This window comes from Barbus barbus (genome assembly GCF_936440315.1).
Source record: "Barbus barbus genome assembly, chromosome: 43".
NCBI lineage: Eukaryota > Metazoa > Chordata > Actinopteri > Cypriniformes > Cyprinidae > Barbus > Barbus barbus.
The window spans coordinates 8,468,302-8,495,981 of record NC_136721.1 but is presented as its reverse complement, the minus strand read 5'-3'; the positions used below and the strand labels follow the sequence as shown (position 1 = coordinate 8,495,981).

Here is a 27,680-nt window from a genome sequence, read left to right as displayed (position 1 = left end):
CAAAATTGTTCAGGTTTTTTATGATTGTGAGAACCTGTTTAAAAAAAAAAAAAAAAACCCTAAAAAGTATTTTTGTCCATTTTAAATTCTTTAATTGTCACAGTTTAAGCACAATAAAAAGAGAAAATATTTTTCCAGTCTTACGACAAACAGAAAGACATATTTCAGTTTTCTTTCTTTTTAGCACTGTACAACAAACACCCTTACAAGCAACTCTAAATACATACTCTTGCGAACATGCTTCCAGAATACAAACCACAGTTTAAAAAAAAACTTAAAACAATAATAAAAAGTGCATATTAAAATCCCCCATGTCTCTTTTTTGTCATCTTTAACAAAACAGAAAATTCTGAAGGAAGAAACTGCACCGAAGTCGGAAACAGACAGAAAATGCACACACACCCATGGTAAAGTATACATATCATACACATCCACAAAATATACACAGACTGAGGCCCATAAACTCTACATTCTACAAGTACCACAGAACTGATGCCATTCTCATTAAAACCAACATGTACACACATAATAATCTCACATCTGTAATAATTTTACACTCACAATTACATGCTATTCATTTCTGAATGCATTTAAACATACTCATCTATGGCTCTCCTTCAACCCCTTAACACACGCTCTCTCTCTCTCTCTCTCACTCACACACACACACACACCTCCAGAATCCAATTCAGTAGACATTGTGGTTTTCATTAATAGACTGACAACGTAAAGGATGAAATGGTAATGTATTACCATAGTATGCAAAGAATGACCTGATAGACACTGTGCAAAAAGTATATCGGTCATAACATTTCATTGTTCGTTAAGAGCAGCAATTGTTTTCTACTCAAATGATGGGTCAGGATTACATGATTCCTATTCTATGGGCCATCAACCCCACCAAAAACATTCAAATCGCATTGTGCTCTAAAATATCCACATTGTTTGATTTCCAGTTGGATAAGGCCCACTGAGGTATGCGTGGCAAGTTAAACGGATAGTTCACCCAAAAATGATAATTCTGTCATCATTTACCCACCCTCATGTCAACCAAAACCTGTATGACTTTGTTTCTTCTGTGGAAAAACAAAAGATTGAAGAATGTTTTTGTCCATACAATGAAAGTCAAAAGGGTCCAAAATCTGACCCCACTGACTTTAATTGTAAGGGAAAACAAGACATTTTTCAAACCAACATCATCTGTGTTCCACAACAGAAGTCGTCATATAGGTCTGGATAGCCACGAGGGTGAGTAAGACAGAATTTTCATTTTTGGGTGAATTCTCTCTTTAATCACAAACTCACACTGGCACGCACAAACACACGTACACTCACACATACAGAATAAAAAGTTACATAGTGTGGTAAGGGTTAATAATAGTCCGTTTCTTCAGCCTCCGCAGGGGATGTGTCCTCCCATATTGTTGGCGCGTTGCCACGGGTATCAAGGCAGGAGCAGGCAACGGGGTATAACCTGCTGCCTCCTGTGCATTATCCCGCCTCCAACACTGATTGGAGGGTGGGGAGAGTGGCAGTGGCATGGGCACAACATCACAGTCACTATATTCTGCCTCTTCAGTCTCATCATCATTCTCTGCGTGTCCGAGCATATGAGATCCAGTGGAAGAAACAGGAGAGGCAGAAGAGGAAGGGAGAGCAGGAGTGCAATGGGGTAAAACACGTTTCTTTTTTGAGGTATCATCACTACACAAGTGGGAACGTGGCTTACTGGTGAGAGCAGAGAGTAAGGCAGGACTTAAGTCAAGCTCGCACAGGTCAACAGGTGAGAGCTCCAAAGACCCCAGTTTGGCCAACGAGGCTGAGCGCTTCATCATTGAGGGTGGGGTCAGGCCAGCCTGCCGGATCCGAGCCTCCACCTCTTTGGTCCTCTCTCGCGCAGCCCAGCCCTTTTTTTGCTCCCTCCTGAACCACAGTTGGCTGAGCCGCCTGTCCGAGCAGCCACTCACCTGCCAGAGGAACGCCCCAAGCTCTTTCAGGGTCTCCCATGTTTCCCTCATGTCTTTTGGACAGCGTCCTGGCAGACAGTCGGAGTCTGTGTAACTCTCCTGCTCGGTGATTCCCTCCAGCTGTAGAACCATGGCCAGAGAGGAGCTAGATGAAATGGAATGGCTTTGTCTTGAGTGCGTGAGGCCATTGTTCATGTGCTCTCCCTCCCTGAGTCGTCTCTCACTCTCTCTTCCCATTCTGTCCTCATCAGCTGAAAGACTCTCGTCTTTCTCCACCTTGTCGGTGTTGTTCTGAGGCTGGTGATGGTGTGTTGACACAGTGCTTGGATCAGGTGTGAGGTGTGTGTGGGATGAGGTCTCCTCAGTTTTCTCTCTGCTGCTGGTGTTGACGGGGGAGCGTCGCGAGGGACACGCGGGGGCCGAGGACACCAGTGCCGCTGACGAGACCACCTGCTGGATCTTCTGCTCAAGCTCCCTGGTGGCTCGGCGCACGGTGCCCTTTGGCCAGTCGCTTTGCTGGTCCTTTCCATGCTCCACCTTCTCCATTTCAGCTTCCGCTGATGTGGCTTGTGTGAACTCCTCTTCCTCACTGCTGCTACTGGAAACAGGTTGGCTGGTAGGAGGGGGGGGAGGGGTTACACTGTGCTGTATGGACTCCTTTTCTGAAACTGTGTTATGGACTGAGACACTGCAGCTCTCCTGTAGCAGAAAAACAGGGGCATGGGGTGGTTATTGGTATTGAATATGTACCTTCATTATTTTGTGTTTTAAAGGTGAAGTGTACAATTTCTATGCCTCTAGTGGCACAAAGTGGAATTGCACAAATGTGAGTGGCGCTTGACTGTGCTAAACTCATAGCATTGATACTAGGGTGTTTGGTAGTTGCCAATAAGTTACTGTGTAATTGCTATGGGACTCTGGGTGGTGGAATAAATTCCTAGATGTGTATAAAAATAAAAAAAGCCATGTGACTTTGCGTATGGTGTATGACTGAATAGTTCGCTCAGAGAACATGTTTATCTGGTCATTTTGAAATGCAAGAGCCAAAGCATGTCAAATGACTGGCCTCCCAGAAATGAACATAAGACATCTGCTGCTTAGAGCTAGCAAGCAGGAAGTTCATCAGACAGTTCTAAGCTGCAAGTAATTTATTACATTTTAAATGTATTCATTTAGTTTAATATTGTAATTCATTACATCAATTACATTTAATAAAGAGCAACAGTGGGCTTTCCAGTGATTCCAACTTCCATTGGAAGTGACCATTTGGTTCACTTGCACACATCGAATGGAAATGCTTTTTTTTTTTTTTTTTGTATAGATAAAATTTGTAATGTAGACGAAGAAATAACTAGTATTTAAAGTTTTTAGTACCAGTAAGTCAATATATGATTGGTGTCCTTTTAGTTTAAACAGGAACAGAAACATTAAACTGAAATGGAAGTAAGTTTTTACCATCAAAAAAAAAAAAAAAAAAAATCACACACTTCACCTTTTACTTTAATTGTGCATGAAAACCTGAATGCAACTGCAGCAGACTCATCAACACCATGACAGATGAGGGATCCCATGCAACAATTCTCATCAACAGTGGGTGGCAGTGTGGGACATGACTTCATTCATACATGATTGTGGTGAGACAGTATGGGAATGGAACCTGATTTTAATAAAGTTTGGCACTTACTCTCAGGAACATTATTCCCTTGCTGCAGGATGATAACATAATATTAAGACAGATGCATTCAAAGCTTTGTTCTGCTGTCTAAATAAGCATTCATAGTCATTCATAGAGGTTTAATTTATTTAATAGAGAATTAAGTAAATAAACTCCTTTGTTAATTTGTGCATTTTGGGTGAACTAATTAGACACAATTATAGCATTGTAGGGTTAAACAAACATTTAACCCAAAATACTGCTATTATTTACTCACCCTCATCTTGTTTGAAACCTGCATTATTTAAATGTCTTTATTATTCAAGTATCTCTCATTTGTGTTCCACAGAAGAAAAGTCATACAGGTTTGGAATGACCTGAGAGTGAATAAATAATGAAATTATCAATCCCTATTAGAGAAGTTTCCAAAACTACACCAAGACTGCACATTCCCACAATTTTTCAATACCACCTTACCTTTTTCTGTTCCTCCTCTTTGATAGGGTTGTTAGGATGTAGCTGTTTCGTCTCTATACTCTGGCTTTTGTCCCGAGGTGTCTGCTGCACCGCCTGCTCAGAAGTCCCACGGATCTGACCCTCTTGAGAAAGGCCCTGGAACTTCTCTCTGGCACTGAAGAAGTCAATGCGGTCTGTGCTTAGAGTCAAAGGAGGGGTGGTCGAGAGCCCAGCTCTGTGTAATGTGGCACTGGGGTGGTGGTCTTCATCACTGCTGTAACTAAGCCCCGCACAGTCCGTCCCCGTGTTAGGCACTTGCTGGCTGAGATCCTGCAGCCCTGAAGAGTCCGGGGTCTGCGTGCATGGCTCAGGAGTCCTACTCCTAACGCTCACAGATGAGAGCACCTTTGAACTAGACTTCTCCAAAGGCACAAGATTGGACACTTCAGGCTGCTCAGACAGACCTTGCTTGGCCTTTGCATCTGAGAGAAGCCTAGGGGACGAGGGTGGGTTATGTACAGCGGCGGGTGGATGAGGACGACTCAACGGGACAGTCTCTGCAATAGTCATCGAGGTGACATCAGATCTGGCCTCTGGGAGCACAGTGGCAGCCTTGGGTCTGGGGAGGGAAGGGGTTTCTGTAGGTTCATGGAGGTTGTCATCTGGGTTCCCCAGGCCATTGTAAATGTGGGTATCTGGCCAGGATGTGGTATCAGTCTCTGTCTGCTCCTTAGCTTCAGTAGCACTGGCTGAGGTGGGTGTGAGAGTCTGCAGGAGCTCATGTATTGAGGGTGATGTCTGGCCGAAGGTCTGGTTGCGGGAATTGGAGCGTCCGAGAGACTGTGCAGCAGTGGCCTTACAGAGTGGCTCATGGTGGTCCGACAGATCACTATCCGAGTGGGAACGCCACAATTTATTGTGTCTCTGTTTGCTAGTATGGAGAAAAGGAAAAGTTGGGTAAACAAAACATCCAGGTATCAGTATAACTACTGAAAATAGCAAGGTATAAAGAACTAGAGGTTTACAATATATTTTGGTTGCTGATAAATTATTTGAAATTAAGAAAAATTATTTTAATTATTAAAAGTAATCTATGCTGCAATAAACAAACTACTGTTTAAAAGTTTTGGGTTGAAAATATTTTTGAATGTTTTTCAAAAGTACAGTAATTTGATCAAAATACAGTTAAAACTGTAATAATGTGAAATATTTTTAACATTTCTATTTTAATATATTTTAAAATGTAATTTATTCCTGTGATGGCAAAGCTGAATTTTCTGCAGCCATTACTCCAGTCTTCAGTGTAGCATGAGCCTTCAAAAATCATTCTAATATGCTGATGTAATACTCAAGAAACATTCTTATTATTATCAGTTGTGGTGGTTAATATTTTTGTGGAAACTGCACCACATTTTTTCCCCCAGAATTCTTTGAGTCAACCCCCTCCCCCCAGCATTTATTTAAACTGGAAATCTTTTTAACATCACAAATGTTTAAACTGTCACTTTTAATCAATTTAATGTATCCTTGTAATATAAAAATATTAAAATAATAAAACATTTTTTACAGAACCCAAACTTTTGAATGGTAGTGTACTCTAAGTTGCATAAACCTGCAAACTAGTTATGCAAACTAAGCTCACTCTTATTTGGGTCACTCTGAAATAGTCATAATTATGATTTTAACATTAATATATGACCACTCAATCACGTACATTTACACAAAGTATTCAGCAACATGACCCTCCACCACTGTATACCATCACAAATCAAATTTTGAACTGCTTATAATGGGTCAGAAAGATGATGGAAAATGGTGTAAAACTAAATTATGAAAGCTTGGCTTTCAAACAGACGTCAAAGAAAAATGTTACAAACATGTATCTTTTAAAAATATTTCACATCTTGAGTGGTTTTGTCAGACCTAAACAAAAACATGAATAATCCCATTCAGTGATTTTACAGGAAGTGCAAGTGCATTGTTGCACATGCATACCCACCCACACCAGAGCCCACATGCACAAACCTACAACCTCTGAGAAGCAAGCACACAATCAAAGACGCACAAATTACTAAGTGGAATGTGGTCGAACAGCCACTGTAACTTCTCAATGAATACAATCAGAGCCCTATAATCAACTGTGACAAGAAACATGTCATTAAAATGGAAGTGAACGTGTCTGCAGTCATTAGAGTGAGTGGCATGCCTGCAGGTTTAAATGTTTGAACGCACACAGACATTTCCTGCTATTCACATGACTACACACATTCAAATGACACATTCACCTGGCCATCAGGATTCCCTGATACTCCTCCAGCTGTCTCATGAATGATGGGTTGGGTTTGGTGACGGCTCGCCGCTCTTTAACATACTCAAAGGCCTGCACCAGGTTCCAGCCGTACTCCTTCATGGCGTATGCAATCACAGTGGAGGCCGAACGACTAACGCCCATCTTACAATGCACCAGACACTTTGCCCCTGCTTTCCTGTAGGTATTATATTAGTCTTGTGTTAAGATAGATGTAATGCTAGTACTTTCAACATTTTTTGGTGAAGCAAAACTAAAACACAGATTAACAAGTAATTTGAATTAAGACTTTATCTGAAACCAAGGAGCAGAGAAAAACAAAAAGAGACTTTAAACATGAAACATTGGTTGTTTTATACTAATACTAGTGTTCACATTACATCAGAATTACACTAATTTCAAGGTTCTTACTGAAAACTTACCATAATTAATTTTTTTATTTATATATATATATATATATATATATATATACATACATACATACATATACACACACATACACACACATACATATATACACACACACACACACATACATACACATACATATATATATATATATATATATATATATATATATATATATATTTTTTTTTTATAAGATTTATTTTTGCATTTATTAGGATAGGACAGTATTTCAGACAGGAAGTAAGGTGGGAGAGAGAGAGGGGGGACAGGATCGGTGAAACTCAAGACGCCCGAAGCACAGGTGCTATATGTCGGGTGCGCTGCCCACAAGGCTATTGGCGCTGACTTAAAAACATAATTTAATAACATTTAATAATATCTTAAAATAAATATCCATTTTAATACTAAAATATTGTGATGCCCAAAATCACTTTAACATTTAAACTTTTTTATTTTTTTTTATTTTTATGTTTTGAACATTAAAATTGCACTAATATATAATATAATAATAATTATAATTGTATTAGCTATCAGTTATATTTTATTGTCTTATTGGTATCGGACAAAGTTAATACATCCATATAATTAATGTTCTGATAAAGTGTTTTCTTGACATTAGCAACACAGCCATAGATGGATCAATTTGCATTATGAGCGAAACCAAAATGATTCAGAGTAGAATCTCGCAAATGTGGTAATTCTGACATAAACATAGCATAAGTATTTAGAAAGAGCACAAGTTCTTTGTTAATAAACATTAATTACTACTCACTTGGCCCTAGAGATGAATTTATAAGTGTCGTTCCAGTAAGCCAGTAAGTCTGTGGCCTCTTCATCGTAAACTCGGATATTGTGGTACTCAAATAGGCTTGGGAAGAAGTTATCGATCTCCCGTGTCACATTAAGGATGTATTGCACCCTGATAGTAAACACAAAGACATAACTGAAAATCTGTGTAATTATTAACGCCAGGAAGAGATTTCAAAGAGAATAATAAAGGATAACACAGGTTTATGGCTAAAACAGTCTGGCAAAGTAGCCTCTATGGCAGGTATTATAGGTATGTGTGTTTACATAGACGAGGATGTCAAAAAAACTCACCCGGTGTTTTGCAGCTCTTCCAGATTAGATGCATTCCATTCAGAACCCTATAATTATGCGCAATCCAAAAATGACTTATGGTACAACGTAACTGAAATGTGTATTTAAAATGTATTTGTGACATAACTCTCACCAGGTAAACATGCTCAAAAATCTCTGTGGGCCTGTCCATCTGCCCCAAAATGACGATCATCTCATTATCAATGTACTCCTTAAATTCCCGTAGGTTACACCCCATCTGCATCTCCAGCTCTGTGCGGATCTAAACAGAAGTGTGTGTGGAGGTACAACTTGTGAGCCAAGTACACGTGAGAAGATTCTAATGAATAAATAAGTTATCCAGGAAGTGATTTTTAGTATGTGTATTTGGATCATACATCTTTAGAGGTGACGTTCTCAAGGTCCTTCTGCATCATGATCTCTCTCAAACGAGTCTTGATGAGTCTCTCTGTTCTTTCTCGCTCAGTTGGCCTGGAGACACAAAGCCAAAAAAACATACATTTTCATATTTCTGTTAACATTTCACCACTTTAAAAAAAAAACATCAATGATTTGTGCAAATCTAACCCATCCACTGGCACAACTTTGCAAGCAAAAGATATATATTATATTATCTATTAGCCATATTTAGAGTAATTGTCTTGTTCTAAAATATAAAGTTCCATGATACACCAAAATTGGTATCAGTTTGCTCAAATTGCAGGACCATTTAAAAATTAGCACTCACACTTCAGAGAAGAGCACAGGCGAGTCTGCTCGGTGGGACTCCACGTCCTGCATGGCGTTCCACTCATTAATGCGGGCCTGATCTGAAGACACCTGGCTCTGGTAGTAACTCACCCAGGTCAGGAAGAGGCTGCCTGGGAAATAGTTATGACAGTGGGCCACTTCACAGGCCTTATGAAGAGATTGCAGGGCAGACCTGAGAGAAAAAGTTGCTCCATTTCAAAACATGCCACCATATTAGGGTTGGACTCCTACTAAAATCGTTTCTTTGGTACAATATCAGCCTTTAATACCCCAGCATCAATATAAGATCAAAACCTTAAAAGGCAACAAATTAACAGCCTAGGGATAGTAAATGACATGAAACTAGGGTCAACTGATTTAACAATTTAATGATAATAAGCTCTCATATTGATAATTTACATTTTTTTAAATATATAATTTAATTATAAAACAATTAATTATTATTATTATTTTTTTACCATAAATGCATAGTTTGCTTTTATGAAAATACAAATAATACAATAAAACATGAATAATAAAAAATAAATTAATGGAACAATACAATTCTTCAAAAAATAGAGAGCAAATGACTTTATTTTTATTTTAAATATGCAACTGTATTTGATTAAAAGACAGAATGAAACGTAATAAGTTTCAGTAAAAGTGTTCAAAATATTAATGCACCAAAATTTCAGCAACTCAAAATGTCCGGCAGAAATATATATATATAAAAAAAAACAACTATTGAATATCAGGAAAAAAGGGCAAGGCACCCACCACATGGCTTGGACTGACACAGGCTTGAATATGTGTATCTTGTTATCTGTAGATACACTGAAACCCCTGTGAAGAAAATAGAGGGGTGAAACACTCTCTGAACTACCTGCAGGAGAATCAGATGTGTCAGTTTTTAACAGATTTGCCACACCTACCCGTCACCATCCAGGTGGATCCGTGTGTCACTCCACAAAGGAAGCACCATGCCTATGGAGCAGGAACTGCAACAAACACAAAATGTAATTATTTGTTGTTACTATATTTGATTGGTTTAAATTAACAGTACAAGAAGCAGCACATGCAAACCTGTCGGAGGGGCTGAAGTCCATGCCCAACACCACGCTCTCTTCTGTGTCCTGTCTGCCATAATTGGAGACCACCACCATGTAACGGGTGCACTGTGGGAAAGCGCTCTCCAACCGCACAGCCTGCAGGATGATTAGAGAGTTAATTCAGAAAAACGTAAGCATTTTAGATAAGCCTTTTTACTTTTTACGCTGATTTACATTTTCCCCATTCAATTTTGGATTCTTCTTGTATGTGAAGGAATCAATGTAGTGAGGACATTGAATGTGCCCTCCATAGGCAGCTCACTAGTTTGAGCTAGTTACTGTGTGTGTGTGTGTGTGTTTGGGGGGTTTGCTCACCAGACGGATGTTGTCCTCTGGTCGCAGTAATGTGAACATTGTCTGCAGGTGCTGCTGAAGGTCCCCTGCTCCAAAAGTTCAAATCGTTCATTAACTATTAATATTCACATTCTTTTTATTGCCTATTTTGCACGTTGTCAAACAAATGCCCTTACCTGCATGTTTGCTGCGCTGTGCTGTGATTCTGGAGGAGCAGGAGGAAGAGGAGCCATTCCCACGTGGAAGGAAAAGGGCAGCACCTTTTACCGTTAGGAAGCTTTCACTGATGCTGAGGACAGAGAAAGAGAGAGAAATTTAAATATAGTGTATATCTGAATATATATATATATAGACATGCTATATATATATATTTTTATTATATTTATTTTTTTTGACAGTAAAGACTTAAGATTTAATATTTAAAATAATTAAAAAAATTTAAAATCTTTTTATATTTCTATTTATCAAAGAATACTGAAAAAAGTACAGTTTAAACAAAAATATTAAGCAGCACAACTGTTTTCAACATTCATAATAATAAAATGTTTCTTCAATACATGTGTTTGATTTATGAATGATCAAGTCAAGTCACCTTTATTTATATAGCGCTTTTAACAATACAGATTGTGTCAAAGCACTTAACAGTATCAAATTAGAGGACAGAGTGTCAGTAATGTATAATAATAAGATTGAATACTCAATTTTCAGTTAAAGGCATTTCATCATTGAATTCAGTGATGTCATTGTCTAGCTCAGTTTAGTTTAAATAGTATCTGTGAAATCAAATCGACGATAATTGCTAGAAATTAAATGTCCCCAACTGAGCAAGCCAGTGGCAAGGAACCAAAACTTTCTCTGTGACAGAATGGAGAGAAAACCCTTGGGAGGAACCAGGCTCAGTTGGGGGGCCAGTTCTCCTCAGGCCAGACGAAACCCTCAGTTCAATTCCAACCGCAGCCATGTCAGATTATGTAAAGGGATTATCTGATTCCCGTGGTCTTGTCCCAATGGGGCATTTTAATTTATAATTTAATGTATTTGTTATATTTGTGTTTTATTCATTATTTGAAGTTTTTCATTTATATGATTTATTCATTTGCTATAATTGTAATGTATAGTTTATTGCATTTATTGTTTCTCGGTCTATTTTTATCATATATATTTGTTTGTTTATTATCATTTTAATTTATAGTTGAATTCATCATTGATCATGTGACAATGCAATATTTTTGCAATCTCAGGAATAATTGCATTTTACAACAAAAATAGACAACAGTTATTTTAAATTGCAACATTTTTTTTACAAAATGACTGTTTCTACTGTAATTTTGTATAACATATTTAGATAATTTTTCATTTCACTTTTAAAACCATGAAAAAATATATAAATATATAAATGGACCCCAAACTTTTGAACAGTGGTGTATGCATTTAAGCTTTTTTTTTATTCTTTACATAATTTCCACTGTAATATTTTGTTTACAGTTTTACAGTATGTTTACAGTTTTTTGAAGAGTGCTTGCAAATGTTGCTATATGACCACAATGGTATGATGTCAGCAAAACACATTAAAACCAAGTCAACATTAGGATACAGAACCTAAAAATGTAATTATGCTGATGCATTTCTCAGAGGTTATTTTGTGAAATTTAAAAAGTAGTTGCCTGCATTTAGAAATTTAGCAAAGAGCTTATTCTTAAACAAGCCATGAGAGGAAGACATCTATCTTAACTGTGTCTATTATGTTAAAGAAACACTGTGTTATTTCTATCTTTTCTATGAATTCTGATGGGTTTTACATCCCGAGTGGAACATGAGACACTGAGTTCAGTAGGGGAATATGGGAGGACTCCTTTTTGAGGGCATTAGCTCACACACCGAACTCTCTGTGCAGGACGCAAACAAGAACACACTGTTCCCCATCACTGCGACAGCTGGGGGATCTGTTTGTGCGAGTTTCTGTTCTTTGAATAATCCCATGCAACATATCTCCCTCCAATCAATGACATTCAGACTATGCAGACCGTAAAACAAGAGCGAGTGTGAATAGCAGAGAGAACAGAGAAGTGAGAGAGGCATGGATTCATTTAGTGCTTGTGTGCCTGTTGTTTTGAGTCATGTGCGTAACATATGTCTTTTTATGAGGGTGTTATTGTAGGTTGGCTTGAAAGCGTGAGAATTAAGCATTATGGGGGTATGTACATGTGACTGTGTCTAAAGTCTGTCACATCTCTTTAATGATCTGTTGTTAATCATGAACCAGTTACGTTATTTTTTTATAACTACTATCAAGGATTTTTTCTTAAAAGATTTTGCAGCATATTTGGCCCAAGAGCTTTCTGAATACTAACAATATATCAATACACAACTTTTTTGCTATTAAAAATATTTTTTACACATGTATAAACATGTACACACATACATATTAATTTAATTAATTAAATAATGTTAAGTATTAAAATAATTAAAATATAAATAAAAAAATATAAATGACTATTTATTAGAACAAAACTCAAACTGTACTATGAATATGTATTTTAACAACATTTTGTCATATGAACCAGTTTGTGTTTTATGTATTTATTTGCGATTTAATATTATACGTCCTTTTCTTCTGTATTGCGACAAGTAAAACAGATTATCAAAAAGAAAAAATATTGGATGGGGGTCTTGCTTCAATCCAACGTGCATTGGTGTTGTTGATTGGACGGAGGCAGATATAAATAACTTGGGGCTGGGCGATATATCAAACAATTTACCGCTAATCACGAAACCGGCTTTACTGACGAGATGCGCATGACAATCGCGTTCGATATATCGCCCAGCCCTAAGATCTGTTGTTTCACCAGAAGATCAAGTTGTGACATTTTGATAAAAAATTATGAGGTCTTTAAATTTCTGATTGTTCATCACACAAACTTACTGAATGGCTTCAGAAAACTAGAATACAAAACAAAGAAACTGATTTTTTCCTTTTTTTTGGTCATTTTGGAGCTGGACAGCTTTCTCCCACTTTCATTATATGGAGAAAAAGTTTTACTTGCATAATTCATGGAAGAAAGAAAGGTATACAGGTTTGTAACAGCAGGACAGTGAATTATATTGATGAAATCTATGTGACTCTCTCTGTGAAAACCCAGCTAATGTCATTTTTTTGTGATTTACTGTTATAAAATAAGGTAAAGAACATTCTGTGAAAATGTAACCTTTATATCTTTAATATTGACGGAGTAATTCCATGTCAAAGACTGAAATTATAGTGAAATTAATGGTTGAAATCAAACTTTGATGCTTGTTATCTCATAATTAGACTTTGAGACTTTAGCCTGGATTTCAATGAGAAGGTCACATATTGGCTTCAAAAAGGAAACAAACACAGTAACGGTTCTTGGCTTATTTTGAGTGGGACATAAGCTGTGGTTCAAAGAGTGAGAGAGCAATCTGAATACATTCAATGAGGAAGTTCCCAGTTAAATCCCCCAAATCCTTCTACCTTGGAAAACAATTTTTCAAGTGCAAACTATTCCGTGAATGCCCACCACAGTAACTAACAAGCTCAGAACAGCACACAAATTAAGTGGCAGTTTGACAGGGGTCAAGAACTGTCTAACCACTCTTCAATCTACAGTCGTCTGTCTGCTCGCACTGTACGATGAAATACTAACACACTTGGTTTCATTTAAGCAGTGGTTTGTGTTACAGCAGGAAAAGGGAGGGGAAAGAAAGAAAGACGAGATGACAAACGTGTAATGGTGAACCGAACACTTCATCAATGTGTGTGCACTGACAGCATCAAGATTGAGTCATTACTGAAAGCAGCCCCGCAGATTTCTGAATCAATTTTGATCTTGTTGAGTTATATGAAATCAAGACAGTCTGCATATTCAAAAGAATTTTTCTGAGAGGGTTTCTGTACATATAACTGCTTAATAACATTATGTAAAGACAAAAAAGGCCCCAGATCACACTTTGCAACAATGCTATCCTTATTTACGTATATACAAACACTGCTCACAATTAAGATTTTTTTCCCACACTTAAAAAGAGATGTGCGGTCTGCAGTATGCTTAAATGGAATGAATGTTTTGTTTTTGCATGATGATAAAAACATGTGTGGCAAGGACTTCCTGTTTACTGAGGACAGGAAGATGGTGTAGGAGTGACGCAAGGTGTAAGACTATACTTTCTTTGTTTTGACTGCCTACATACATGTAACATGCTTCTCAGATTGAAAAATCATCTGAATATAGTTTATATTTAGTTCCTTGATAAACTGAACATCCTTCATTACAGGAAGTAACAGCAAATTCAGTCATCACAGACAAAGAGCTCAATGGAATCGCAATATAACTGAACTTTGGAATCAGTGCGTGTGAGTAAAAAAAAGAAAGAAAAAGAACTGAAATGAATAAACTATTAAATTAAAATTAAATAAAGAATTAAATATGAAAAGAGCTAAAAAGAAATAAAAAGAGAAATTATTACAGAAAATAAAGAAAATAAAAGAGAAAGGAAATATGATAAGAAATTGGAAGAAATTGTGGGTGGGGGGGTTGAGAGGTAAGAAAAATGAAAAAATACTCCAATTATAAACTTACAACCGGTCGATGTTGTCCTGGTACATTAATCCGCTCTGCAGCAGTATTTGTATTCCATTGTGTGTAGACAGGCATTCTGTGGAGGTGCTTAAAGCAGTCACCAAACCACCTAAAGTCATCCTTTATGTCAGACAGTGGTGAGGAAACCCTCACTGGAGCTTTTCCATCCTTTTACCACTGAAGAAACTATTAAAATCCTACTACTCAAGTTTCTCCAAGCAACAGAGCGATTGGATAAATGTATTCAGAGAAAATTCAGCAGTAACTCATTAAAAACTACACCATGTATTAGCTAGTGTTGTTTTGTGTAGACTCTCTCAGTTCGGATCTGTGGTGTATCCATCTGCTCTACTGCTGCCTGCTCTAATACAGGCAGACACTGAGATGGTGGGCGGAGTCAGGAAACATGTGCTCTGGTGGACAGCAGACTCCTTATCAACCCACAGAGTAAACACAAGTAAACTGGATTTAGAGCTTTCGGGAAACTGAATCCATTATAACAGAAACATATTTTCAATATTTGCATGACAAAGTCTTTTAAAGACATACGTATTTTTAAAGTAATTTGCAAAATGACTATTAATCAGTCAAACAGAATCATTATAGTGGTTGGTACGACCTGTGATAAACCTAAAATGAGCTGAGGAAATCATAAAATCTGTAGTCTGTGTCTACAGTCTAAACTGCATTTGAATTAGTCTAAATAAATAGATGAGACTAGGGATCATGTAATATTATTATCTCCAACAACAAGTGAGCAAAACACTTAGTGATAATAGCCTCACACTACATGAGCCCTGCACACTGAAACACAGCTATACAATGAGGGGAAGCTAGAAATAAAAGTGAGGAAACTGCAGTAAGTGCTTTTAAACAAACTATTAGCTCTATTTGTGTGTTTGTTCGATCGAAGCGGTCCTATTTTCAGGTAACACAGGAAAGATGATGGAATTTCCCTTGTTAATGATGATAGCAATCATGGGAGCCCTTGGTAGGGGGCAGGATAGGTCTTTTCCCATGGGTCGCACTCTCCCTTTGTACTACCCAGTTTCCCATGTTGTGACCGACTAAGCTACTGAAATTCTAAACCAAAGGTGAAACACAAGGCCTGTGTAAATATTTAGGTTGACAGTCTTGTGACAACGTGCTATGGCAATGTATTAATACATTGCCGGTTGCTAGGGCCAACAAAACACAAATACCGCTTTTCTCAGTGAAACTTGTATAAACAAACAAAAAAATAAAAAAATTAATTACTAGCAAAGCATTATTTGTTGTCAATTCAAATGCAGCAAGATTGTTCTGTTCTGAATTTTGATCGCAAAATAATGATGTAGTTTTTTTGAACAAACTAATTAACAGGCACTCAAAATGAACAAAAATGAACAAATTCACAATAAAGGGGAACAAAATCCCTTTGCACAATAAACAAAATCTATTACAGCTGTCCCAATTAAAGTCAAATGTGAAAATGAATGAGAAACGTTGATTGCGCATTGCATTTAGATCTGCTCTGCTTGCATCGGATTTCTTTTTACGTGTTTTGCAGGGTTGGGCATTTTAAACAACCACACCTGTAACTGACGGGCTTACGAATGCGATGGCCAATTAGAGGCATTTGGTTGAGTCAACATTGTAAACAAGTGATTGAATTTTGCATTTTTGTGAATTCTCTCATACATGGGGCTGGGCGATATGGCAAAAAATTACAATTTTCTCTTATTATGATTTTTAACTAGTCAACTTCAAAATGTAAGTATAACATGTTTCAAGTAAATTTTTCTTTATTAACCCTCAAGTTAAAGAAAATTTGGTTGCACTTTATTTTACAGTACGTGAACTACTTATAGTGTACCTAGTGTGTGAAGTGAAGTGAAGTGAAGTGAAGTGACATACTGCCAAGTATGGTGACCCATACTCGGAATTCGTGCTCTGCATTTAACCCATCCAAAGTGCACACACACAGCAGTGAACACACACACACCGTGAACACACACCCGGAGCAGTGGGCAGCCATTTATGCTGCGGCGCCCGGGGAGCAGTTGGGGGTTCAGTGCCTTGCTCAAGGGCACCTCAGTCGTGGTATTGAGGGTGGAGAGAGCGCTGGACATTCACTCCCCCCACCTACAATCCCTGCCGGCACGTAGTTATTACCTAGTAATTGTAATTACTATAATCAGTACATAGTATGTACATGAGGAACATGACTGTAAAATAGTGCTACCGAAAATTCTATTGCAAGTGCACCACACATGAAGTTGTCAACATCATATTAATGTTACTCAAATCACTTGTTAAATATCTTTGCAGAAAAGATGCATGAACTACATCTTGTACAAACTTGTCTTCTACATATTATATGTTCAGAAATAATACAAGGAAAATGCTTTAAAAAAAAAAAAAAAAAAAAAAAAAAATCGCAAAAGTCAAGGTAATTCAAACTCAAAATGACTAAAGATATAACACCAGTAGACTATTATTAAAATAAATGTTCTGTAAAAACAATGAACAGCAGTTTTCAGTCTGTCATCATGATGCAAACATGAAATATCAGACATACAGTAGTAGTTACAGGTTTTTTTATTCGCTTGCACTGCTTTACCATCATGTTTTTTCATGGATGCATTTGACTGTTGCACACCAGTGTTAATTTTGGCAGGCATTTTTGATTTAGTCTTAGTCTTTATCTTGAGACGAAAATGCTTAATAGTCTTAGTCACATTTTAGTCATTTGAGTCTTTCATAGTTTTAGTCGACGAAAAGTCATTGCATTTTTGTCCAACATTTATTTTGGTAGCTATTTTATATGTAGTATTCAAACAAAAACAGTCATCAATTCTTCTCTCTTTAGACCAAAACAATTAAGCTTAGTTATGAGAAATTTGAATCAAGGATTGAATTTGGAAAAACTGGAATACATTTTCATTTTTTGGTGGAGATATAAATTAAACTCATTTTTCAGATACAGTAGGTTTACTTAAGTATACATTTATTTAACATCTTTTGTTGGTTAACATTTATGACAGATAATTAGGAATGCTGTCCATTTAAGACGGAAGGTATGTATGTAATAGCCTACTGACATACATTCAGTTTTCACCCACCTGTTTAAGCTCACTTAAACCATAACGGACTGTATTTGCGTGAGATACTGCTGTGTGTGTATTTGAGCATTGAGAACTGATCGCGCGCTGTATGAGAACTGAAGAAGTGGAGCGTGCGCGAGAGAGAGCACTTCTATCAGCGCGTTTCCGCCTATCGCACCTTCACTGACTTTAAGTTAATCGACAATGAATTGTGACTCCCGGGAAAAACGGGACGTCTGGTCACCCACTCCCTAACCCTTCGGTTGCTGAGGCCATTGTTTTAGATCGCTAGTTCGCGTTTTGGTAGCCTATCCGTCCACTGCGGCTGCCATGCAAACGCACCTTAAGCCCGGCTCACACTGTGCGATTTTGGCCACGATTTGGTTGTCTGAGACAAATTTTGAAAATCCTAAAATCCTAAAAGATTCCTATAATCCTAGGCTAAAATCGGTTATCTAGATCGCTGGTTTGACATGTTCACCGACAGCCGATTAATGGCCGTTGCGATAATTTTTTTCCTCCGATTAAATTCTGGCAGTGTCAGAAGATTTCAGACACTTTCCTGCAGTGTGACATCTCCTACGACGACCGTCAAACCAAGAACCAATAGGAGCACTGAACTTGACGCAATTAGCGCGACAACTTCAAACTTCAACTTCAACCTTCAACCATAAAGTCCTCTTTTGCCCAGCCATGACTTGCTCCACACACGTCGTCTTTTTCGTTTTTTTTTTTAACATCAAGGCATGTAATTAATAAAACTAACGCTACACGTTGCTGTTGTTTGCTAGCTACCATTATAGCGAGATAACCCGGGTCACGTATTGATGACGTAAAACTCCGGACAAGTCTTCTTGAGTACGTCCGTTTTTGTCACGTCTTGACTGTCGTACAGTCTGACATTAAGACAACTGAGATCCTACAGTCTGACATGGGGATCATGTTCGTACAGTGTGACAAGCAACAATCGCAAAAGACTATTAAAAATCGCACAGTGTGAGCCCGGCTTTATCCAATAACAGAGACGCACATTTTGAAAGACAAGACAGTTAATTTAGCCTATAGGATGTATTTTGAATGTCCGGTAGTCCTCAAATAACATTTTAGTCCAGTCTCGTCTTGTTAACGATACGCGACATAAATTACGTCATAGTTTTTATCATCAGATATTAGTTTTAGCTCGTCAACGTCTCGTCTTAATCACAGAAAAAAGGTTCCTTGACGAATATTTTTCGTCGTCGTCTTCGTCAACGAAATTAACACTGTTGCACACACATCTCTTGCAGCATCTCATGCATGAAACGGCATTCTAAAAATGTGACACTCAAGTTAAAAGAAGTTCACTCCCATCTTGCACGTTTTTCCAAAAGATGCAAATGTCCACGTTGCATCTTTGTCAACACAAAAGCTCATTCTGTGTGAATGGTGTTAAGCAATATGAGTGCATCACACGGATCGTTCTTTTCTAGTTACTGTTATCATTGGCATATTGTCAAAGTGTCTAATTCTAATGTTTAGTAATATTTCTATTTAAAATTGCGATTCCTTGATTTCTAAAATATAAAATCATGGCAAAACATTAAATTCAAAATAATTGATCAAATCGGAATAATTGCCCAACCCTACTCATACACAACAAAGTATAGATCAGATATAAGTAAAAGTGTAGAGAGCTTCAGTGATGATAATGGGAGTCGTATGTATGTGTGTGCAGACACAAAGTGTTTCTTTACAAAGTGACATTCCCAACTAACAATATCAAAAGCAATAGCATTTGTCACGTAGATACACGTTTGCCACCTTTGTTAATATAAGTTCATTTAAGTTCATTTCTGATCCTAGTACAAGCTCACACTGACAAAATGCAAATCTTAGTACATACGCTTCATACTGACTGGAAGGGTCTCTCTTATCTGTACAGTATAATCAATATGACCAAGCATGTCATGTACTAATCAAAAATTAAGTTTTGATATATTTACAGTAAGGAATTTACTAAATATCTTCATGGAACATGATCTTTACTTAATATCCTAATGATTTTTGGCATAAAAAAATCTATAATTTTGACCCATTATTTTGGCTATAGCTACAAATATACCCCAGCAACTTAAGACTGGTTTTGTGGTCCAGGGTCACGTATCAGACTTACCTCTTTAGAGTGTTTAGAAAATTATTCACAATTTAATGTATGTTGCAAAAGATGACTGTTTGCATGTATGGCTTTAGCAGTAATGTTTTTAAAAGAGATGACTTTTCTGAGAGGGATTAATGCAAAAACAAGACTAGTCAATTTTACTATTATGGCCCATGCCTAATTTAATTCAGTTGATTCTTTATCCAAATCATGGTCATCATGGGCTGACTTTGGCCCACTGCTTTACTGTAAAGGAATAAGTCTATTTATTTTGCATACAGCAGTTATGTTACGTGAAAGAACGCCCCAAAAAATCCCTGAGACATCTTTGTTTACGCAATTTATATGGTGTGTGTGGATGGGATTTCTCAGAAATTGTGGGAATGTTATCAGTAGTACATATAAAACACAGCTGTTCATACAAGAAAAACGTTCAGAAGCACCTGTAGACCATCAAAAGGCTGTTCAACTAAAGGCTACAGCATGTTATCAGAAAACACGTGACTGACTCTGTCAATATGTATTTTACACAGAAGAAAGTTTCTATTTATACACCTGAAATAACACATTATTACAAATATAAAGAAAAACTCATTTCTAAAAATTAATTTCTGCAATCCACAAGGAAGTGAAATCTAAAAAAAATTTAAGATTTTTGAATGTTTTTAAAAGAATGCTCTTATGCCAACAAAGGCTGCATTTATTTGACCAAAAAAGGGAATATTACAATTTACAAAATAAATCAACATTAAAAAAAAGAAAAATAATAGTATCTGTTTTCAAATGTAATGACATGTAAGAATCATTTCTAATTATTATCAAATTTTGAAAACAGATATTTTATTATTTTAAAACAGCATTTAATTGAAATATACTGAAAAATCAGATTGAAATTTTTTAAAACATTTTGTATCAATATAAATATATTTACTGTCACTTTTGACCAATTAAATGCATCCTTGCATTTATTTTTAAAACTTCCACTAAAGGAGACAAGCAAAGGTGACCTAGAACATAATCTATTTTCTTACAGAAAAAGCTTGATTTACTGTATATGCGTTGACTGACAATTCCAATTAAATACTCAATTCTGCAATTGAAGATGTCTTTATCTTATTAATCTGTAGGGGGATCCTCTTCTAAAACCTTTTTAACACAGTTTCTCAGACTTGCTTAAACAAGTCTTATTTTTCTTCGGACCAGTCTAAGGCTTCCTGCTTAGAGACGAGTAAGTACAAGATTCTCTTGACAAAGTAAATCTATAATAAAATGTAAAACAATTAGTATACGCTGACTTTCACCTTTGCAAATACATTATATGCCAGATCAGTCATGACTCATGAATGTACTCGACTAATCTCTGCAATACCGCAAACACAATATTTAATCTACCTGCCTCATCCTCCTCCCTCCCATGTTTTCACTGACAGCCGTCTCCATCTCTGTTTTGACTTGATCTAAATGCAACTCTACTCACCCTTCTGGTGCCCTTCGGCAATGACTAATAAAACTATTCCAGTTGAAAGACATTGCTTGCAGTCCCATTCTTCATAAATCAGAATATACTGGCCTGTCTGTTCCAGACAGAAGAATATTTTTCTATGCCCTGACATAAACTGACATGCACAGAAATAATTACGTTAATGAACCAACAAGGCCAAATTTTTAATAAAACTCCAGTGGTTTGGTTTTGTGTCAGCTTTAGTCAAACCTATATATTACCAACAATATATTCTGCTGCTATATTAAGTGGAATAATTACCATTTTTACAGTGATGTAAAAATGCATGCGTACACAGGTTGGAGCTAAATCATATAGTGTTTTGATATATTATTGTTGACTATGAAATATTGCGGGAAGCAGAAGCTCTAAATCAACAACTTTTACGGAAACCTGAGTAAAGGCAAAACTGGCTGAACTAGTTTGTTCTCTGTGATAAGCCAACACAATAGAAAAATAACTGTCAAACTTGACAAAATCACTGGATCTCAAAGCAGGTCTCATATGTTGTCACAGCTATCATGATGATAATGTCCATGGAAATTAGAGCTACACAATGATCTGTCAATTTACAGCATGCCTGTGTTATTACAGAGGTCTGATATCTATTCAATAGCTATGTTTCCATCCAAAGATTCGAATTAAATTTATGCGCAAAACTGGAATATCGCATAACACATTTGCGAATAAAGCAAATGGTTTCCTTGGATTGGTTTCCATCCAAGCAGTCAAAGACAACAAAATCATCACTTCCTGGTAAACTGGCACTAAATATCACTAAGAAAACTAGAAGAAGCCACTGAATATAATAATTTTCATATAGATAAATTATAATTATATAAATGATATAAATTCATATATAGATAAATGACTTGCGCCTCCGAGCAAGCAGACGAAACACAATGAATGCAGTCATTGCTTTCGGAGGTGGATGCCAGCTGTTTGGGAACACAGTCATGTAAGACAATTATACAGAAATACTTTGACGACAGACTTTGCTCAGGCATTTCAGAATGACCATAACAACATATAGATGCTGTGAACAAGATTGGTCCGCAGCTAGTCAAGTCATCCCGTCTCATAGCGCAAAGTCACATGACTTTTTCGGTGAGCATGTAGCAATTTATTCGGTAAATGTGTTTCCATCGTAGTTTGTGCGCATTTTTTCTTATCGGATAAAAAGTTGATCTTACTCAAATGTGCGCATAAGTTTTTTTATGCGCATTTTTAGAATTTATGGGCATCTTGGTGTTTCCATGCATAAAAATGTATGCTATTAGCTATGTTTCCATCAAAGCTAATGACACTGACATATGAGAACTTCCCATCGATACTCTGCCAAAAAATGGAAGTATACTTTGTCTTTTACATTTTAAGGATGTCTGATTAAAATGTCACCACTAAAACAATATGATGTGCGCATGAGACAAGAGCAAGTGACGTCTCAGTTTAGGACAGCATTCTATTGATTTCTGACACAGCTACTGAGATACCATAGAGATTTTGTTTCATAATTTCGACTTTTTAATGACATCATGAAAGTGAGAGCTTCTTTATTCTCTGTCAATATATTAAAGTAATGTATCAACATTATGTAATAATGCAGGAGTTATTAGAAAGACGTCCTTTTGTGGAGGATGTCCTTGTGACTGCCTAATGGTTAACTTTTTGATATCTTAACCACGTAAATGAATTTGGGTACCTCTGTGTGGGCATTTAAGATAAAAAATGTACTGTCAGAACAGCTTTTTGTAACATTGTTATCTCATCTGAGGCTCAGTGATACAGAATAAAATAACAATAATAAACAACCCTGCACAATTATCGTGGCAAGTCTCTTTGACTCATTCTATGACTTTATAAGTACTGGTTTTATGATGTCAAGGCTCCTTTAAGAAAGGTTTCAGAATGAGGTTGTCTTACCTTCTGGGCTGAGATCGGCGGTCTTCTTCCCCACTGCCAGACTCCTTTAAAACAATAAATAAAAGGAAACAGATTTATTATTCATATTGATCTGTAGCATAATATACTACCTCTAGTTGTAACTCTCAGGCTAAACAATATGATGAAACTGCTATGTAAAATTGGCACCAAATCAATCTTTAATACTGCGGTCTTTGAAAAAAAAAAATCAGTTCATGTAGAAACAGCGCATCCACTAAAATTGAGTGTTGTATTTCAACTTCACAAGGTTAGCTTTAGTTGAAGTTAACTTAATGTTGTATTTTTGCTTTAAAATATTTCAAATTTCACAAAAATTTAATTGAGCTCAAACACAGATTGACAGATGCCCTGCAGTACCGCTGTGGTACACCATTGACAAACCCTACTTTATTATAGTAATAAATGTGCTTAACCTCCCAGTATTGTTTTGCACACAAATTATTTTGTTCGCAAAATGCTGAAGCAACCATCTTGCTTCATAACCTAAAAATAACCCATAACCTGAACAAATGCATTAACTGGTTCCTACATTTAGTTTGGGTAATGTCCTGTTCTGTGCTCTTACTACTGATCTGTCCAAGAACTCAAGCAGCTTTTTGCCAGTGATCAATACATTTTAAAGGAACAGTTCAGAGTAGCATAGCATCTTTATTCCAGATATCATATTAAGAAGTAGTGTGATAAAGGCTGACACGACACAACACAACAAGCTCTCTAAACACTGAAGAAATTTCCACCAGCCTACTTGTGTGGAATAATAATTCTATTGCAAAAAATAAGAGTCACATCAGTATTAGGCCTAATTTGAAATGCATTGCATCTATAAGACTGAGATTTGCCATGTTTGGAAATACACTGAATGCAAAAAGACAGGACATCACAGAACAAATTATTTCAAGCAACTCAAGACAGACATAACCCTAGATGGGAATGATTTTGCATAAACACAAATGAAAGCTCAATGTTTTGCATTATGGAAATATTTCGCTCCATGAAATCTGTGTCTGAACCATGTGGTTTTGAGCAGCAAATGACTGGCAAGCCAGACCTCCAAAATATTTGACTATCCAATGCATACCTTAGTCATAAGCACAGTTCATATAAGAGTATAGTCAAAGCAAACCAAGACCAGACTCATAGCATATATTAACTTGGTGCACCACAGAAATCAAGCTTCAGGAGACTCACAAAACCCTCTCACATGAGATTTCTCACAGATATCACATGATACAAGATCTTAGAAAGACAACAAAATTGCATATAAGAGATAATACTTGTCCTCTGGTTACTTAACTGAACACGTTCAGCAAACAGGTTGGAAGTGTTTTTGAAGTGTTGGCCTACTGCTCAAGAAGATAATAGTAAAAGTAGATATTGGTTCCTAGAACCTGAAACCGAACCTTCATCCTCAGTACTGACCCAGATTTTGCCAGCACCATCATAGCTGCAGTTTCAGCAACTGAACAGACAACACTGACATATCATTCAACTCTGTAGTGGTAAAAATGAATTGCATTAATAGGTCTTGCCTTTTACCCTTAATGCAAAATGACCTACAAAATGCTACCATTTCTCTAGGCCGAGTGAATTCAAACTGGATTACAAACAGTAAAATTTACACGGCTTTCAAATGTCTTTAATAGCCTATTTATTGAATGTGTTGTGCTAGACATTATTTTTAGTAATAGATTTTTTTAAATAAAAAAAAAAATGTTTTAGTTTATATTTAATTTATAATATTCGTACTACTATCTAAAGACTGGTTGGAAATTATAATTAATTACAGTGATTTTATTATATTAACAGACCTAGCTTTTAGTAGTGAAGAAACAAAGTAAAAAAGGAATATAATTGAATAAAAATAGTATAAACCCAATAAAACAAAAATAGTTTGTCTTGTGTAACTTTCTAAGTTTTAAACTATATTTACTTTGAAGAGCCATGCAAATAAATCCGATCTAATAATGGGTAAATAAAAGTCATGCTTTTTTATATATACACATGGAAGGAATTTATTTTATTTTATGTTTTCCGTTAGTTTAAGGAAAAAAGCTGCCTCCTGCTATTCAGTCTAGTTTTACACATTTATAATCCCTTTTCACTATCCTAGTGTTTACTATGACCGGATCAGTTTTTAAGGGGACAGCTGTGTTTACTTCCTGGTTCCAAAACGACTTTCGTTTGAAGACCAATCACATCCTCAAATTTGCATATGAATATGAACTATTTGATACATTGTCAAAAAAGAAGCTTTGAGTCACAGCCTAGTCTTTTGAATCATTTGAGCAATTATTACAAAACACTTCCTGACTGTGGCATGCCACTGCAAACAACCGGTAGATTTAGCAGAAAATCTCCAAGATTGAGATACAGCCCATGTCTCACGCTCGCCAGATAGTATTTGTTGAGCCATATGGACAACAATGTTATTCCGAGGCTATATTTCACGCATGCGTAATTCTATAGCGTCTGAGGACAAACGGACTATAGGAAACAGCGGAAATGAACCCGAAAGTACCGAGGCGGTAACGTTAGAAGGTGTCTGAGGAAAAAAAGATGCGAGTCACTTACCGAAACGCACGGACTGGAGGTTGCGCTTGGAGTAGGCGACCGCTGCACAGTTACCAACGCCATTCAGGCTCCGGTAAACGGATACCTGAGAGAAACTGGCGGTGGCGAGACAGACATAATTGTGTCAGGGGATATCAGCCGCAGCTCGTCCGTTGCTACTGCTCTGTCGCGCTTCCTCTCTGCGACTGCTCTGCGCATGCGCCGGAACCCCCCATCTGTCAAGATTCAGTGGCCTCAAGCCATGGTTAACCATGTGTGTACTGAAGCAGCACGAGAAGTTATGAGTTAAACAACATAAAAAAAAGGTCCTGAGTGGGGTTCTAGTAATAATTTAGGCTATTTTAAAAAATAACACATGTATGCCCACTGCTATTAAATTAATAGTCCACCCAAAAATGAATATTCAATCATCATTTTCACATCAAATGTCATTTTAAACTTGTATTATTTTATTTATTCTGTGGAATGTACAATAAGATATTTTGAAAAATGTCATTGCATGGACAAAAATACAATGGAAGTCAATGAGAACCAAAAAATGTTTGATAAACAACATTCTTCAAAACATCTTGTGTGTTCCACAGAAGAAATAAATTAATGCAGGTTTGGAACAACATGAGGTTGAGTAAATGACGACAGAATTCTTAATAAATTAATTGAATAAGCCAAAGATATACATACAAGTAGGCTATACAAACATACATAACAGTATCTCTGTTTTCTCAGATGATGTGCAGACAGGAAATGGGTTTACAGACAAGCTGTGACTTTTCGTTTGCTTGTAACCTCCACTCCCACACTGCTGTTTCACACATGACAAAGAAAATGCAACTTAGATCTTTGCGGCCCATGTGATGCTTTCAAAGACGAATAGATAATACACAGTTTTGCTTCATGGCCCTAAGCATTTCACACACACAACTTCACCCAGTATGTTAGTGGAAATATTCTCCTACCTTATTTTGCTCTATTTGCCTCTAACCATTCAACCACATCCATGGATCCAATGTTTACCCAAGTCTCACTGAATGGCATTAAAAGTGAGAATATTGAAAATGAGATTAGGATTACAGCAGGTATAACAGTATTGGTGGGATAAGGATAGAAGGAATGCTAGAAGGAATAGCAAAAAAATAAAATAAAATACTGTGCATTTACATAAAACCACCACAAATGTGAACTCCTGTTTTAAAATGGGCAAAAATCATATCATGGACATGTAGTCTAAATATGCTTGTATGTCTATACACATAATAGAAATAACAACTGTTGTACTCAATTACAAGCTACAACACAAAACACAAAAAAGCAGACCAACCTTTATCAAATCAACCTTTGTAATACATGTATGACATAGAGTAGGCCTACTGTATATACAGTACGTGGTCCTACATTTTAGAAAACAAATATGAACAACATCTTAAGATATTTGTAACACTGTTTGTTCTGTAAGACTGTTTCTAAATGAATAAAATGTGTGCTTTCTTTTTTACAAAAGCATGATCCTAACTTGCCTGGGGTGTGGTGCTTGGTGATTTAGCGCAATATTAAAGAGATTGTCACCATCTACTGGCAGCCTGTTCTGTATCTTCTTGAAGAGCTGGGTGAACTATGACGTCACTTTGTAGGCGGATTTTTCCATAAAATTTTGGATTATCGCAAAAAAATAATCTCTGTGTTCAATCATATTTCATGAAATTTACACGTTTGTCCATCAAGATAATATAACTTTGACGAATTTTGAAGCCTAAATAAAAGCGTCAGAACTGAAAACATAAACTTATATAAGCTAAACTTAAACTATAAACGAACTACAC

At 36.7% G+C, this 27,680-nt stretch overlaps 1 protein-coding gene across 3 annotated transcripts; it reads right to left on the bottom strand.

Annotated features, from left to right (window-relative positions):
• On the bottom strand, positions 1–26,055 carry LOC306862573 (protein phosphatase Slingshot homolog 2-like). 3 transcript variants are annotated; one of them, XM_079405459.1, is made up of 15 exons: positions 25,864–26,055; positions 23,272–23,315; positions 10,203–10,315; positions 10,048–10,112; positions 9,707–9,828; positions 9,556–9,621; positions 9,401–9,466; positions 8,622–8,816; positions 8,272–8,365; positions 8,028–8,156; positions 7,895–7,941; positions 7,566–7,712; positions 6,363–6,563; positions 4,099–5,008; positions 1–2,666 (listed from the first exon to the last, which is right to left on the bottom strand). In XM_079405459.1, the coding sequence occupies exons 1-15, from the start codon at positions 25,924–25,926 to the stop codon at positions 1,353–1,355; spliced, it is 3,576 nt and encodes a 1,191-aa protein (XP_079261585.1). In that variant the 5' UTR covers positions 25,927–26,055; the 3' UTR covers positions 1–1,352. The 3 variants fall into 3 exon arrangements, with proteins under 3 accessions (XP_079261585.1, XP_079261586.1, XP_079261587.1); XM_079405461.1 differs by lacking the exon at positions 1–2,666 and adding an exon at positions 3,912–3,998; XM_079405460.1 differs by lacking the exon at positions 7,566–7,712 and having other exon boundaries at positions 80–2,666; positions 25,864–26,027.
• Positions 26,056–27,680: the final 1,625 nt, after the last annotated feature.

Coding starts and splice junctions, on each gene's coding strand:
- LOC306862573 (XM_079405459.1), bottom strand. CDS start 25,926: ATGGCGTTGGTAACTGTGCAGCGGTCGCCTACTCCAAGCGCAACCTCC. Junction 23,316..25,863: donor CCTCCAGTCCGTGCGTTTCG/GTAAGTGACTCG, acceptor ATTGTTTTAAAG/GAGTCTGGCAGTGGGGAAGA. Junction 7,942..8,027: donor TTTTTGAGCATGTTTACCTG/GTGAGAGTTATG, acceptor GCATAATTATAG/GGTTCTGAATGGAATGCATC.